At 38.4% G+C, this 17,876-nt stretch overlaps 1 protein-coding gene across 2 annotated transcripts in view; it reads left to right on the top strand.

Annotated features, from left to right (window-relative positions):
* The first annotated feature begins 7,797 nt into the window (after positions 1–7,797).
* LOC122090917 (piezo-type mechanosensitive ion channel homolog) overlaps positions 7,798–17,876 on the top strand; it is a 33,087-nt gene continuing 23,008 nt past the window's right edge. For both annotated transcript variants that reach the window (XM_042660682.1, XM_042660681.1), the window contains exons 1-2: positions 7,798–8,347; positions 11,137–11,217. In XM_042660682.1, the coding sequence (XP_042516616.1) occupies positions 8,299–8,347; positions 11,137–11,217 (130 nt within the window). In that variant the 5' untranslated portion in view covers positions 7,798–8,298. The remainder of the gene's footprint in view (positions 8,348–11,136; positions 11,218–17,876) is intronic.

The following is a 17,876-nucleotide window of genomic DNA, read 5'->3' on the forward strand; positions in this document are numbered from 1 at the left end:
AAAAAAATTTGACAACAGCAGTAGAGCAACAAACTATTAAAAAGCACTTAAATTCATGAATAAAATTTGATCCACTTATATGTATATACTAATCTTTCTCTTCTACATTCTCTTTAGATGGTACTGTAGGAAGCTCTGGTCAGGCTGAATGTGGGTTTTGCTTCTTCCTCTTCATTTCTTTGGCGACCCAAGTCTCTCTCTCTCTCTCTAGTTTTCCTTTCAAATTTTAACCCATACATGACATGGTAGAATGATACTTTAAAAGCTTTATTGAGTTCATGAAGAAACTAACAATTATATTCTGTGGGTGATGGTGATGTGGGATTAAGAAGGCTTCAGAGACGAGGTCCCAAGCTCATGCATCATCTGAACAAGAGAAGGTGGGGACAAGGTCGACTCAAAAGGTAGAGAACAACGCCGAGCAAAAGAACGAGAAGGCGAAGCCTAAGAGTGGAGACAATGGACACTCGAATGGAAATCAAGCATACGATGTCACTGCCTAGCTCGAGGACTTCTGCAAGGCCACGGGGAAAGCAAAATGGCAAACTTGCATGGAGGGTGGGGGGAATGGCCGCAGGGGTAGGGTCTGGGCGCGATCGGAAGAGATTGTTTGGGACTTGGGGTGGGAGAGTAACAAAGGGATTTAGATCTTCTCTAATTCTTAATTTTGCAAATCTCTCATACTCCTGTACATGTTTTTAAATCAAAAGATTGTAAAAGTGTAAGGCATTTCAAGTTAAAATAGATTTGAATTTTAAAATATTTTTATAATCATTGGATTTTAAAAAATATACAGGTGTTGCATGTAAAATTGATTTGAATTTTAAAAGATTTTTATAATTATTCAATTTTGAAAAATGTATAGGTGTTGTATGCACAGAGATAATTATATGATTAACAATTGAAGAGAATCAAGATCAGTGACGGAGGTGGGTTCAATAATTAGGATAGGGAAGCATGGTGGGATCAGGGCGAGTGTGATGAAAAGTGATTTAGAAGTTCAGCAATGGCGAAAGAAAGAAAGAAAGTAATTCAGGTTCTTGTTCACAGAAAAAGGAATTCAAGAATACATTTCCTAGATTCGAGGTCCAGATCCCTCCCAACGAAACTATTCTCCTCCTTTATTTTCCTACACCTTTTCCCTATTCATAAAGCCACTCACAGCAAGACACCTCACTCCCAACGTGTAACTAACACAACAACTCTAGTTACAACCTCACATGTCACACATAGCCTTCCAATGTTACTGGTCTTTTTGTGACTCGTTGACTCCTTCTTATTGGTTTTCCTGCTAACGTGGATCCTCAATGTGCATAACATTGCCACCCTTTCGGGAAGGAACCTTGTCCTCAAGGTTCCAATTTGGAAAGTCAACGACGAAGGTAGTAAGGTCTTCCCACGAAGCGTTTTCAGGAACTGTACCTTCCCACTGAACCAGTACTTGATGTTGTCTTCACGACCCACGGAGTACTACTCTAGAATCCATAATAGCTAATGGTATGACAGCAAGTTGAGACAAATATGAAGTCCTTGACAGTCCTTGTACCTGACCAGCTGGGTTGCCATTACATTTCTTAAGCCAAGAGACATTAAAAGTTGGATGAATTTGAGAGTATACCGGCAAGTCCAACCTATAGGCGACTTCACCAACTCTAGCAAGCACTTTGAAAGGGCCATAATATCTTGGAGCAAGCTTGTTCGAAGCACGGTGACCTGCAGATGACTGTCTATAAGGCTGGAGCTTAACAAACACCCAATCCCCTACTTGGAAGGTGACCTAAAGCCTCTTTTTATTGGCTTGCATCTTCATGCGCTCTTGTGCTACAACCAAGTTAGTTTTAAGAGTTTTAAAAACAGCGTCTCGGCTGGCCAATTCAGCATCCACAGCCTCCAACTTGGAACTGCCAGGCTCATATCTCTTCAAAGTTGGGGGAATTCAATGATATACCACTTCAAAAGGGGTCATTCCAGCAGAGGTTTGAAGGGCAGTATTGTACCAATACTCTGCCCAAGGAAGCCACTTAACCCGCTACTCTGGATGATCAAAGACAAAGCTTCGAAGATACATTTCCACACATTTATTGAGAGCTTCAGTCTGCCCATCTAACTGTGGATGGTAAGAGCTACTCATACACAGCGTAGTGCCTTGGATTTTAGACAACTCTTGCCAAAATTTGCATATAAACAAAGGATCACGATCTGTCACGATAGACTTAGGGATGCCATGAAGTCTACATACCTCCGCAGTAAACACTTGTGCTGCTTTAGCAGCTGTAATTGGATAAACAATAGCACAGAAATGCCCATATTTGCTGAGGCGATCGACTATTACCATAATTCTTGATTTTCCACCTGATGTTGGTAATCCCACAACAAAATCCATTGCCACATCCTCCCAAATTTGGTCCAGAATTTGAAGTGGCTGTAGCAAACCAGCAGACTTAGTGTTAAGCACCTTCATCTGTTGACACACTTGGCATTGAGACACAAATTGTTGTACATCCTTGCGCAAGCTAGGCCATTGAAAACTCAATGCCAACCAAGCCATGGTTCGCTTAACTCCAGCATGTCCACTAATTGGAGAAGAGTGGTACTCATTGAGCAAGTCTTGCTTAACTGAAGCTGACATGGGCACCACCAGTCGACCTTTAAAATGTAATAGATCATTTTGGTATGAGTAATCTGGAGCACTAGCTGAGGTGTGCAATAGAGAAGTAATAAGCGCTTATAAGGATGCATCTTGAGCTTGTTCTATCTTTAGCTTATCCAAGACATTAAAGAATGGCATTGTAATAGCCATCAACTTATGAGTAGGACATCGAGATAGAGCATCAGCAACATTATTTTCCTTTCCGGGTTTGTTTTGTATCTCATATGTGAAACCCATCAATTTGGTAAGCCACTGTTGCTGCTCGGGAGTTTGTATGGTTTGCTCGAGTAGTGATTTGAGGCTCTTGTGATCAGTTCTTATGATGAACCTTGCCTGCAAAAGGTATTGCCGCCACTTGAGTACAGCTTCAGTCAGTGCATACAATTCCTTTACGTAGGTAGAAGCCATTATCAACTTGGGAGGCAACTTTTTGATGAAAAATGTGATTGAGTGGCCTGCTTGAGCTAGCAACGCACCCACTCCATTTCCTGAAGCATCAGTCTCAACTTCAAAGGGCTGATCGAAGTTTGGTAAAGCCAATACAGGGGTCTGAGTTACTGTCTCTTTTAGAGTCTCAAAAGATTCTTGCGCTTGCGATGACCATTTAAATGCATCATTCTTAAGTAATTCAGTGACTGGGAAAGCAACTTGAGAATAGCATTTAATAAATCGGCGGTAGCAGCCTGTTAGACCCAAGAATCCTCTCAATTATTTTATATTGGCAGGAACTAGCCACCGTTTCATAATTGTAACCTTTCCCTGCTCAACTTCTACCCCTTGGCTGAAACTATATGCCCCAAATATTTTATAGAGGATTTTCCAAACTCACATTTTGTCCTCTTTGCATAGAGAGTATGAGTCCGTAGGACCTGAAGCACCAGCCTAAGATGAGCCATATGAGCTTGCCATGTTGGACTGTATACTAGGATGTCATCGAAGAAGACGAGAACAAACTGCCTTAGAAATTGTTTAAAAATGCTATTCATAAGGGCTTGAAAGGTAGATGGGGCATTGGTTAGCCCAAAGGGCATTTCCAAGTACTCATAGTGTCCCTCATGGTTGAAATGCCGTTTTTGGGACATCGGTTTGACCCTAATTTGATGGTAACCAGCCCTTAAGTCCAATTTAGAAAACACTTTAGCTCCATGTAACTCATCAAGCAATTCATCAACAGTAGGGATAGGGAACTTATCTTTGATGGTTACAGCGTTGAGTGCTCTGTAGTTTGTGCAGAATCTCCAAGTACCATCTTTTTTTTTCACCAACAGTACCGGAGAGGAGTATGGACTGCAACTGGGCCTAATTACCCCTGTAGAGAGCATCTCTCCAACCAACTTCTCTATTTATGCCTTTTGGAAGTGGGGGTATCGGTAGGGTCGAACATTAATTGGCTTCGTTCCCGGCATCAGATGAATAGCATGGTCATACTCACAGTGCAGTGGAAGCTCCTTAGGAACTTCAAACACCATCCCAAATTCTTCCAACAAAGTTGCCAAATCACTGGTTGTTTCTTCCTTTGTGCTCTCCATAGTGAATTCTAACATATATAATTGAAAACAACATTCCACAACATCCATACTTGATAAATTCCTCAAACAATGGTACCGGATTTGGTGTTCTTCCATGTGGCCAATTCCCTGCATATGGACAGGTCGTGTTCCCCATTGGAAATCCATTGTCATGCGTTTGTAATCAAAGAGAATAGGGCCTAATTGCTCCAACCACTTAACTCCAAGCACAATATCAGCTCCTTTGATAGGTAATACAAAGAAATCCACATGGTAGACCTGATCTTCAATTTGAAGTCCCACCTTTTTCCAAACTCCAGCTCACTCCAACTGCTCGCCATATCCAAGTAACACAGTAAACTTAGCCTCTGGATAGATTGGTATCTTCAAAAATTTGGCCACTCTTTGCTATAAAAAATTGTTTGTGCTCCCATCATCAATCATAATGACTACTTTGCATCCTCCAATGATCCCATGAATTTGTAGAGTTCGGGGTGAATAACACCCAGCCATCGCATGAAATGAAATGGTAGGGGTTATTTCCGCCTCTTTATCTTCGTACCCTTCCCAACTTACATCTTCTCTATTTTCATCCTCATGCGTTAAGAGGAACATGTAGAAACGCAACCCTAAAACGATGCAGAAGATAAAGGAAAAACAAAACAAACAATGCACACGGATTTTACGAGGTTCGGCAAGGTTGCCTACGTCCCTGGTGAGATGAGATCCTGCTTCACTATCAATAGAGAATAGGGTTACAGCGCTCGTCCTCACACCTCTCAGTATTGCTTGCATTACAGAGAAAGAAACCCTCGCTACAAATATGTAGCGAAAAAAACCCTAATCCGGATTAAACTACAATTGCCACCCTAATCCGGATTAAACTACAATTGGCAGCGCCCCCTACACCCTTTGCATAGCAGGGGGGCAGGCAACCCCCACGGCCCGCTAATCAGCTAGTGGGACCGCTGTCCTGCCTGTCTAGGTGCTGCACCAGTACTCCCTGGATTAAACTGCGACAGAATATAAGACATCATACACCAACAGAACAACTGCTTATTCTTGCATCAATGACGTGGTGAATATTTTTCTTCACAATTGTAACACAACCCCTTTTCCCTTCTTGCCTGTAGCTCACTGGGAGTCATCCTTCTAATTGGAATTTTGTAAGTGTTAGGGATACTGTTACTGCTGCTTGCAGTAGTTGTAGATGAAATGATTTGCGGTTTACTACTGGCACCGCTAGTTGGTGAAGGCCAAGAAGATGATCCCTTACCCCAACTTGGTTTTGATGAGATCTTTCTAGCATCATTGTACTTGTCTTCATACAATTGAGCTAAACCGATTGCCTGAGCCAAAGTAGAAGGTCTCGACACTCTTACCTCCCGTCATATTTCCTCTTTAAGGCCCGCCACAAAACAACTGATCAAAAATTTTGGGGGCAAGTTGAAGCTTCTATTGGCAAGATTCTCGAATTGACACTGGTATTCCACCACTGATGTTACCTTAGTTAATTTGGCAAGATCCCCTTCAGGATCTTCATAATCTGATGGACCGAATCTCATCTCTATAGCTTTTGTGAAATCAAACCAAGAATGAAATTGATCTGTGCGATGCATCCACTAAAGCCAAGGCAAAGCTTGGCCTTCCATAGAAAATGAGGCGATCTGTAGCCTCTGTTCATCATCCATTTCATGAAATTCAAACCATCTTTCAGCACTGAAGATCCACCCGATTGGGTTTTCTCCATTGAATCTTGGAAATTCCAGCTTCAACTGTCTATTTGCCATACACGTATCCAGATTTCTCGTTGAAGCACGCTTCAACCCGTCATTTCCTCTCAGCCCTAACCCATTCAGTGTTCACAAGCTTTTGCAAAATTGTTTCCAATCTTTCATCCATAGTAGTAATATTCACCACAAAATCATTCATCACGTTCTGCTGTTCTTGAAATCTTTGTTCATGATCCTTCAAGGATGCCTCAATCCGTTGTTCCTGCAAGAGATTTGAATTTGCAATCTTCTTAACCGCTTCATCGAAACTTTTTAATCTCATGTTGTTCCCCATTGTTCCTAATGAAAGCACCAAAATGTTTGGAAAAGTGATTTGGAAGTTCAACAATGGCGAAAGAAAGAAAGTACTTCAGGTTCTTGTTCACAGAAAAGGAATTCAATAATACATTTCCTACATTCGAGGGTCCAGATCCCTCCCAACGAAACTATTCTCCTCCTCTGTTTTCCTACACCTCTTCCCTATTTATACAAGCTATGAAAACCACTCACAGCAAGACACCTCACTCCCAACGTGTAACTAACACAAAAACTCTAATAACAACCTCACATGTCACACATAGCCTTCCAATGTTACTGGTCTTCTTGTGACTCGTTGACTCCTTCTCTCCATTTGGTATCGTTTCTGTTTCAGAAATATTGTTTCGTGTTAAAAACAAAAATTTTAGTTTCTGTGTCAAAATACAGTTTTTAAACGAAAAAATAGTGTTTCAAAATTTCATATTTTTAACGGGATTTTTTTTTTTTTTTTTTTGGTAAAATAAAACGAAACTGGGAAAACGGAACTCCATTTTGGAGTTCCATCCAATCTCGTTTTTTCAATTTTTTTTTCACTTTTTGTTTCAAAAAAATAGAAACGGACCATAAGTGCATCAAATAGAAGATTTTATTTTTTTGTTCCAATAGAACGAAAAAACTCCAGAAACCTTCTTTTAGAACGATACCCAACGGAGCCTTATTAGTTGTTGCTGCTGATGTGGATCCTCAATGTGCATAACAGCGCAATTGCAAGGGAAGGGTTGCTAGTTAGTTGATTATCTCTATCATACCTTTCATGGTCATGAGCGTTAGAAAAATCTTAAAGGTTGAAGTCAATTAATGAGAAGATGAAACCCAAGGATCAAGAAACTACCCCTCTGATAGTATAGTACTAATGATCATGGATAATATTAATACTATTAAAGAGATTCTTCATCCACTATGGATGACCTGATGCTCATTCAAGACACACAAATTCATTAAAAGTGCCTATTTATTTTTTCTCACAATGGATGGGCTCCATGTGATTGTCTCCTTGAAGGTAGAATTCATATCAACTAACCAGAAGTCAAATTTAGACTGCCAAAGAAAAAAAAAAAATTGTCCTTTTCATGGGAGAAGATTTTTGAAGAATATGAATTAAAAAATATTTTTTAATAAAAAAATTATAAATGTAACAATCTTCACCATTGGATGTCTAGAGAATGATCTAGATTAATTATATATCAATTTTTATATTTAAATATAAACAGAATAGTGATGTGTGGCAACTCCCATCCTTGTTGAAATATACTTCCATCCTAATCCAAAGGGTCAGACACTGTGGATGCCATCCTCATCATGGCTGTATTTAAAAATAAAATAAAATAAAATCTAAATAAAGGTCTCCAGTTATCACTCACCCTAAAGAATAAAACTAATAGGAAAAATGTTTTATGTGACCCCTGCTCTAGCTCCTATGGCCAATGAGAGTATTAGTTTGAGTATCGATGAGAAGGGGTATTATAGTCATTTTGCACTCCTGTGTCTGGCGTAGAAAACACGTCCCCCAACTTATAAACAAAGCTTCCATCAAAACTCAACCCAAGAACTTGTAAACAGAGGCTTCCCATCAACCATCAGGAAGAATTCTTTATCATACAATACGGTTTTCGATCTCAAGCTCAGAGCTTCTTTTTATTTTGGTTTCGTTTACTCATATTTTGTTAATCTTTACTGAAATCCCAATTTTAATTTACTGCCCAGACTCTTTTTCTTCCATCCGACCATATCTAGCTGAGATTAGAGACTGAACAGATTAGAAGCCTCTGTTTTCTAGCTACTTTGTTTTGTAGTTAAATTTGGTAGTTCCGAAGAAGATTTCTTCATTTTCTGGAACTGGGTTTTGTGTTTTTTGTTGTAAATTAGAAACCCCATTGACGAATTTCTGGTATTCTTTGTCGGACATTGGCGGTCGTAATGGATTATTTGATTATTTTTCTCAAGCCAAACGGTTATAAATTCATAAATAAGAGAGCCCTTCACTGAATTTGGTTACTGAAAGACAATGGTGATGAAAATCAAGTGGTTGGATTAAGAAAGAGGGCACGTCATGAGAAATTTCCTTGGTGGTTTTGTATTGCCTCTGCTGCTATTAACAGGTATGCCATTTTTTGTTCTCGGAAGAATTTCTCATAAAAAATTTCTTGCAATGTAGCCTTTCGGCAATAATTGTTTGTTAATTCCTTAAAGATTCAATGTCAACAAGATTAATTTTGAGTAATATTTTGTTAAAACCATTTTTTTGACAATTTTCCAGGTGTTTTTTTTGGCTGGCTTTATTCGTTTATCTGAATTTGATTAATTTCCAGTGTAAATGAGGTTTTGAGTAGGGTTTAGTAGATTAAGGGTGTGATCGTGAAGGTCTTAGTATCCATAATTACAATTATGGTTTGTAGGGAGGCAAGGAGTTGGTACACCAAAATTCCAGTGATCTTTGAGAGCTTTAGAAACAGTTTCTGGTCATCATTAGCAAAATAAATATATATAGTGAACGTCTTCTAAAGTTTTGTGGGAAAATTATGTTGAGGAAAAGATTACTGTGGAATACTAAGATCATATGATCGTATCAAGTAAGTCTCAGATATGTGAATGTTCAAATATTGCTTGATGTGAGTCCTTTATGATCATACATGTCAACAAAAATTACATTAGTCAACTTGCCTATCGTCGCTACATTTTTTTCCCAGGGTTCAATTGTTGTTGGCTAGTAACATAGACTTTCTTTATTGATCAGGTTGTCCTAGGGCCCCTTTGCTTTTCATTTTCTACCTTCCCCCTCCACTTTCCTTTGGTGAGGTGGTTTCTGCACATGATATGCAAAGATTGTTTTTTTGTTTAGGTGGTTTGATATGTACTGTGGTAGTTAAGGCTTTTAGAATTATCTTCCATTTTTTCCAGTCGGTGAAGTTTAAGATTGGAAAAGAAGCTTCGGAATACCTATCTGTTGTCTTGATGATCTAACTTCTTTGGACCTTGTCTGCTTGAACTCTTAAATCTTAGTTATATTTGTGAGATGTAAATGATTAGATATAGGAGTTTAAGATGTAGAATTTTTGTGGAGCAATCATCATATGGGATTCTTAAAGCTGATGTGACTATGACTTATCGAATGATACCTCGAGAATACAAAGAGCTTAGGGGAATGTGGTTTGACTGCTCATGTCAGAAGTCGGTATAACTTTTAGGGTTTTACAGTTCCATCATCCTCTATTAATCCTTAAAATCTCAAGCTTTTAAATTCTGATTCGGTGGCCCAAATCGGCTAGTCAACTTGGGTAGCCAGAGAAGACTGAAATTGAGAAACAGCCAGATTGTGACCAGTCATGAGAGAAGTGATTTTTCTCATTAACTAGAGGGGCCAATAGGCAGTTGGTTGGACTGTACAGTGGAAACCTCTTTGTGAAATCATCTTGACTTAGGCTGCCTTTGGGGGGTATCACACATTCACACTGACATTTGGAACTTAAAGTCTACACAATGGTTGTAGTGGAGAGGCATGCTCTTTTTGTCTGGATTCCCATCTTATCCTGACTATTTTGTCGTTGGCTACATGTAATTCGTTATAATTATTCCTTTACATTGAAATAACCGAATCAAAATTCATCTCATAAGATTTAGTTAAAGTTCTGTACCAGACTTTGACATTACCCTTTTAATGTAGAACTAGATTTGACAAACCAAACTAGACCCAATACTGTAGGAACTTATAAACCAAAGAACAACCAGATTTCCACTAAGATAAACAATTAAATCAGACCAACAGAAACAAAGCAAACAGCAGCTATCGATCTCAGAAAAAGCCCAGTAATTTCTATGACTGAACAGTACCAGATGGGCAGAGACAAATCAAGGACTGTCTTATGAACAGTAGCAGATCTATGAAACAAGCTTGAGAATAACTAAAAGAGCAATAAGAAGATACTTGTAGAACCCTCCTGGACTTCACGCCGCAAGGAGTCAATTGGATCAAACACCAATTCCTTCAGCCTTGATCAAACACAAGACAACTCTTCATGAAGAAGACAATAGCAACAACCATTATTTTTTTTATCAAAATCATTATAGGCTTTTAGGAGCCTCCTCTTCTTTATTTATAATGTTAATGGGGGAGGGAATTACAAAATAGAAGGTTCCTCAAAAAGGAAACTAAATATTCTCCTAATACAATAGTTACTAAAAACTGAAATTAGAAACTAGTTGAAAAAGGAAACTAACTATTAATGACTTGACTAAATTAATAACTTGACTCCTAAGGAAACAAATATAACTCAAATCAAGCCCAACTAAAAAGGAAACTAATGAAAATGAAAACTAACTAGTAATCCCGTATTTATTCTTAGACCCCCCCTTTTAGACCCATAAAAGTGATCTATTATACTCAAAACACATGGGATCAAAGGCCCAACATGTATGGAACCCAACCCTAAGCTTATTCCTAATAAAACAAGCCTATTTTGGTTATTAATCTGCATCACCTTTTCACAAGCAAGCCTATGTTATTAAAATCTCTTCTCAATACCACTTGTTCTAGTATTGCCTTTGAAATAGCAATTTTTCTGTTAGCGCTTACATTCTTTTTGTTTCCATATATAATCAAGAATTTATTATAGTATGCTCAATTGATGCAAAAGGCCTGGAATTTCTATTCATTAGTATTTCGAAGTCACTAGAGACAGCTACATTCATTAGCACTTCATCTTCGATAGCGTAAATTTATTTTTTTAATAATTATTTTTGATAGGTTAAACTTTTTAATAGTCCAGGTTTGGAAAATGGTTTTGAATTTTCACTGTAAGATCTATCAGCCATATCTCCAGATTCTGTGTGTGTGCATTTATGTTCATGTCACTTAGTTCTTAATTGTTTTCTTCTTTACTGTTTCATACAGCTGCTCTACTCAATTGGAGTTTGATTTCTCTGGTTGATTTGTTAGCATTTCTTATCATTCAATTTAGTGCTCCAAAAACAGGTAAGGTGCTTGCTGTCTCTCTTTTTTTATAAATTTTATTCTATTCTAACTTTTTAAAAAGCCTTTCCCTTCGGTTATTACAGAGACTTCTCCTTGCTTCATGATAGAAAGAAAGGACAACTGTAGAAGTGTAACGTTCCAAAAGGGGAACCAGCTCAAAGAACTATCTCAAAACTGAAACAGTTACAAAACACTCCCATGAATTTGAATATCACTCATAAAGGATTAGCTTTCCATAACATAGCCTAGGATGGACATGCCTGGGGTTTTGCTGAGTCATCGGCCATCTCATTAGTACTCATTTTCCATTGGAAGGAAATAATTAATTTGGACACTAGATGCTGAATGAATTTGATGCAGATTCAACTATTCAAGGCTCAAGGCACACCCAACGCATGAGGAAAAGAACCAAACCAGAAAACCCCTTTGCAGTTCTGATTTTGGGCCAAATATCTGGTTCAAAACTAAACCATTAGTTCAGTTCGGTCTCTAACTGTGGATCAATATAAGGGTTGTTATCTTTTTATTTTTCATCATAGTTGTCACGGCGCCAAGGCGAATCAAGGTGTTGGAGGGCTGTCTAAGCGCTTAGGTGCCTGCCTTAAGGCGAACAAGGTGACCGGGTGTTATTTTTTATTTTCCTTATTTTCTGACATTATTTAGTAAGCTACATATACCTTGTATCATAAAAAATCAACATTAAGTCACATCAACTCATTAAAAATCAACATTTAACCACAAAAAATCATAAAAAATCAACACTAAGTCACATAAAGTTACAAAAAATCAATATTTAGAGAAATGCTCTAGTTCTATAATAAGTTTGACTGGTCAAATGATTTTATTTTTACATGAGACTTTTTGTATTAGGTATAACATAAAACCAACTTTCTAACAAGTCTAAGATTACTTAAATCTGAGTTGTAATGACAAAGTTATGCGTCGATCAAACTTATTTTAAAGTGCGCGAATACTGTTAAAATTACTTGAATGAAAATAATTTTATGGTTGGCAATGTTTTAACCTGATAGTATTTATAAAATTTTCATAATTGAGAAAAAACCTAGCATTTAAAAGTTGAAAATCGCCCCTATAACCAAAATTCAGTTTTTGTTCTTGGACTGGGGGGTTGACTTTTTATCCTTCTGGAATTTGATTTTTAAACTATTTTTATTAGATTCAAATAGGGGATATTTGCTTATTTATGAATAATGTCTTAAATAAATAAAATAACAAATATAAAACATTTACTTAAATGATATATGGCATAAATAAGTGCCAAAACACAAGGCGACATGCAGTGCAATAAGGCTACTGTCGCCTAGGCCCCAGGCAAACCACTTGGACGCCAAGTCGTCGCCTTGACAACTATGTTTTTCATTAATTAGTTTCTTTGTAAACTTGGTTATAAATTTCAGTCCTTTTGCTATTCTGTTTTGGTAAGTCCTATTCAGTATAGGACTTCTGCTATAGCTTGTGATTAGAAATAATTTTCCTGGTTTGTTTTGGGTTTCTGTTTCATGGTCAGTTTAGGAGATCAAGTTAATCTTTATTTCTACTTCAGTTCCTGGTAAGGTCAGGATGGTTCCAGCCTTTCCTTTTAGTGTCTGCTTCAGTTTAGGCACTCTCTATATAAGTTTGTAAAGGGCTCCAGCCTTGTTTGCATTTTGGAGTGATGAGAATTGGCTTAAACCTTTGTTTATTCTGTGGTGATGCAGTAAATTTCTGTTGTGGTGATTCAACAGGCTGATTGGTGGTGATTCTAGTCTAGTCCATAGGTGGTCATATCCTTCTCCTCTCTTCTACCTTCTTCTTCAGATTAAAGGTCAGATTGTTAAATGTTGCATATGCTTTCTTCTTTCGATTCTTAGGCTGCGTTTGGTAGTCATCTAGAAAAACATTTTTGGCGTTTTTTCGTTTTATGGGAACAAAAAAACGGAATTAAGCATTTGGTGTCAACTTGGTGTTTTTTCTTTTTTTTGGAAAAAAAAAAAACCCTAGAAATGCAAAATGATGGAACAACAAAACCTTGTTCCGTCATTTTCGTTTCGTTCCAAATACAAAAAAAAAAAGTGAAAACTAGGGTAATCGTTTTTTAAACAAGTTCACCAAACACCATTTTTTTTTTTTTTTTAAATGATGTTTTGACACAGAAACTAAAAATTCTGTTTTTGACACGAAACGTCGTTTTTGGAACTGAATGTAATGCGGGCCGGTGGGCCCCAAAAGATCCAACTAGGATGGGTGTGGGCCCACTTAAATGAAAAGCACAAATATCAGAATCAATGGCAGTTTTGTAAATAATGTGAAATTTCTAAGGAGTGGCACTATTGTAAATAATCTGGAATTCCTAAGTGATAGAGGGGTCGGTCAAGTAAAGGGGACACAAGTGGGATTAAGAATAATGGAGATGGGCAATAGGGGAAAACAACAAATAAAGTACTTAAGAGAAAAAGGAAGGCTTTAAAGACTTGAGAGAATCGTGGGAGAGAAGAGTATTCTTCTTCGCTGCTTCTCAAACCCAAGGCGGAAATACCAGTTGCAGCTTCATTGAAGAAAACTTCTTCATTAGAGCTCTGTTTGTTCTCACACTTTAGGCTAAGGTCCCCAGGTCAGAGGCCTCTTGGATGCAGTCATGGATCACCCAACCAGTACAGGAAAGGAGGAGATCTGAACCTGCAACTCAGGTCTGGCGATGGATACTGTTCCAGATCTGGTTGCAGAGTTATAGTTCACAAACCAGAAGTGTTTTCGACTTCAGATTCAGATATCTGAACCGCCTTAGGGCTGGCTACTGTTGCTCCAAGTTTCGTACCAATAGCTTAGGGTATGATGGAGATCGACCCACTTGTGTGGTGCTGCTAACGTTGCCCAAAAACAGAGTATATCCGATCAGAGTATAAACAGAAAGAACTAAAAGGATTAGGAAGAAGAAGAGAAGACAAAAGAGAGATTGCAGGGAAGAGAAGAAGGAGAAGGGGGGAGAAGAAGAAAAAAAGACAGCCACGTAGGGGGGGGTTTCACAATCACTTTTTTTTTCTTCAATAATCAACTAATTTTCTCATGAATTACATGTCTAATTTATAATAAAATAAAATTAAAACCTTCTAATTAAAATCAAAGACAGAAATAAAATTTCCTACACCTAGGCTAACATAATTAGGAGCAAATAAGGACTCAAATAGGAAACAAATATTCTCAAATAAAAATAAAATCCTAGAATATTCTATTAAACTTGGAACCCAAATTGGATTTGGGTCTTGGTCTGGGTTTTGGAGCGGGTTTGGGTCGATCCATCGGAGCGCTGCTGCATCAGAATGACTACCAAACGCAGCCTTGGTTGCTGTTGGTCTAGTCTCTAGTAGTTGCTGTGTTTCACTTAATCTTCATAATTTATTATCGCTTCCAAAATCAGCGACTTCTGGCCATCGAATGTCATTATACTTGAAATTACTTGTTCCAGTAGGCAATCTCAAGATCTCCCAATTCCACTTTCCACCATTGGAGTTGGCTGAAATTTTCTGAGAGTTATTTGCCTATGTTGATAAGACCCTCATCCAGTTTTTGAGCCCTTTCTGAGTTGTGCTTGATAAGTTAGGTTTCTCCATTTTTCTGATTCTGAAGTTCTTTATTTTGAATTCTATTCACTGTTGGATTCTTCAGATCTCAAGTTCCAACTGTTGGATTGCCCAAAACTTTTAATAACTGATTCTGTCAGTGAAATAAAGCCTTCCACCAGAATTTCAGTTACTCTGGTTTTTGATTGGTTTCTGGAATTCTTACTTGAGGTGGTCCAGAACCACATTAGGGTCTGATATAGTGAACATAATGCCATGGTTTCTAGGTCAGGTTCCTCATCCCTCTGAGTCCATAAAGAACATCCATCCACATTCAGTTGAGGTAATCCCTCAGGAGGAGGCTTCTATAATCCTACCATCTTATCCACTGTCTCCCTCAAGAAAATCAAGGTTCCCAGTCTGAAAAGAGCTTACCAGCAGGAATATTCGTAAAAAAGATCATGCACTGCAGCCCAAGTTAGTAGCCAGCCAGCCATGGCTTTGATTTTGTCAATAACCCTATATATGCAAGTTAAAATAGTCTCAGAATAATCTAGAAATTCTCTCCTCCCAAATGCACCACTAGATGCAAACAATACCCTTTCTCATTAAAATTGCCTTCTTGTGAACTTGCGAAAAGGAACTGAATGTGAATACTAAGATCACTTCACCAGGAAACACCCAAGGCATGTGATACAGAGTCAAGAAGTGGAGCCAATTTTGTATGGGAAGGAAGCAAAAAAGAAAAGGCAGTCCATCAATACACATCAAAGAGATTTTGGTGAAATGGAGTGCTGCCAGCAGTCTCTTTTGATCTCTATCATAAATAAGTATTTTTTTTATTGATCTCCCATCCTAATGCTTGCATTTCTAGTGGAACTTTGGATTTCCAGATTACCTTACAAGGAAAAGAACCACAATGGTTTTCCTCAACATCTGTGTGGAGAATGGTGCAAAAAACAATAAATAAAGCCTTGGAAGAAAATATATGATGCTTCCCTGCTGATTTCGGGAATTGAGCTTGTGTCAATTAGACACCATCCCCTCTTTATTTACTGTGGAGAAAAGAATGTTCTAGAATATTACAAGGACCAAAATACCCTTAAAGTCTATAACACCCTTAAAACCCCACATTACAGTTCTCCCCCTCAAGTTGGTGCACACACGTCAAACATGCCCAACTTTCTAACATTTGGATAGAAAAGTTTACTATTGAGACTTTTAGTAAATATATTAGCTAATTGAGCTTCAGAGGTCACAAGGAGAATGCAAGTAATGCCTTATTTCAGCTTCTCCTTGATGAAGTGATGATCAATTTCCACATGCTTCGTACGATCATAATGAACCGGATTGTGTGCATACTGATCGCTAACTTATTGTCACAATAGAGTCGCATAGGAAAATAATAGAAACACTCAAATCCTGAAGGAGACCCTGGAGCCAAAGAAGCTCACATATGCCATGTGCCATGGCTTGAAACTCTGCTTCAACGTTGGACCTTGCAACCACTATTTGGTTTTTGCTTTGCCATGTGACAAGATTCCCTCCAACCATGGTACAATGCCCAGGGGTTGATGTCCTATCATCTGGGCAGCTAGCCCAATCTTCATTAGTAAATACTTCCATGTGCAAATGACCATGAGGGGAGAATAGAACTCCTTTTCCCATAGCAGACTTCAAATACCTCAAAATCCGATATTCTATCTCTAAATGAGTTGAATACGGATCGTGCTTATATTGGCTTATTAGATTGATAGCGAAAGCTATAATAAGTCGAGTATGAGAAAGATATATGAGTCTGCCAACTAGCCTCTGATAACTACTCTTGTCAACCGGTTCTCCATCTTTTTCCTTGGGGTGTGAGTTAGGCTCCAAGGGAGTGTTAGCAGCTTTATATACTAACAACCCTGTATCAAAAAGAAGGTCAAGAGTATACTTTCGTTGAGAGAGGAAGATACCTTGAACTGAATGGGCTACCTCAATACCAAAAAAATACCTTAGTTTCGCCAAGTCTTTGATTTCGAACTCTATACCTGAATAATATTTTTGGTGTGCCATCTTCTGAATGTCACTGCCAATAATCACTATATCATCCACGTAAACGATGAGAATAGTGACATGTTCCCTTGACTTCTTGATGAGTAGAGTGCGATCTGCATTGCTTTGCTTGTAGCCTATGACAGTCATTGCACTGTGGAACCGGCCAAACCAAGCTCGTGGGGACGGCTTCAACCCATATAGAGCCTATTTCAGCTTGCACACCTTGTCTTGAGTCTGTTGGGAGGTAAACCCATTAGGGACGTCCATATACACTTTGTCCTCCAGTTCTCTGCACAAGAAAGCATTCTTCACATCAAGTTGTTGTAAATCCCAACCACAGTTGACATCACATGGTATGATAACTCAGATAGTGTTCATCTTTGCAATTGGAGAAAAGTTTTCTTGGTAGTCAATGCCATACGTTTGAGTAAAAAATCCTCCTGCAACCAGCTTACCTTATACCTGTCCACAGATTCATTTGCAGATTGTTTCATAGTGAAAATCCATTTGCATTCAACGGGTTTCTTTCCTGGTGGGAGATAAACTAGATCCCATGTATTATTCTTCCCAAGAGCTCTCATTTCCTCATTCATTGCTTCTTTCCACTTTGGATCAACAGGAGCTTTTTGTCAGTTATGGGGAACAGAAACAGACGACAAAGAGAAAACAAAAGTATGGAAGGAAGGAGAAGAAATGGGATGTTTAATGCATTCCCTTCGAGGTTTATGTATAGCTATTGGCAAATCAAGGGATTGAACATAGGAAGAAAACTCACCAACAGTATGAGTTGGATCTAGAGAATACGACTGACTAGGCGCAGTGGTGGTGATGGTAGGGTCGGGTTGCTTATGCCGTTTACGAACATATACTGGAGGTTTGATTGTCTCCCCTTGTGATAGAATCAGCTCCCCCTGGGCTGAAATTGGTCCTTGCTGTTGTTCCTAGCTGGTTATTCCTTCCTCAGAAACCATGTCATCCACTTCCAATGGGTTAATCGGAAGCACATTGATGTGGATCGAGCTGTCAAAAGGAGAGTTCAATGCTGGCCCCATTCTGGTTTAG

The sequence above is a fragment of the Macadamia integrifolia genome, chromosome 10, assembly GCF_013358625.1.
Source record: "Macadamia integrifolia cultivar HAES 741 chromosome 10, SCU_Mint_v3, whole genome shotgun sequence".
Lineage (NCBI taxonomy): Eukaryota > Viridiplantae > Streptophyta > Magnoliopsida > Proteales > Proteaceae > Macadamia > Macadamia integrifolia.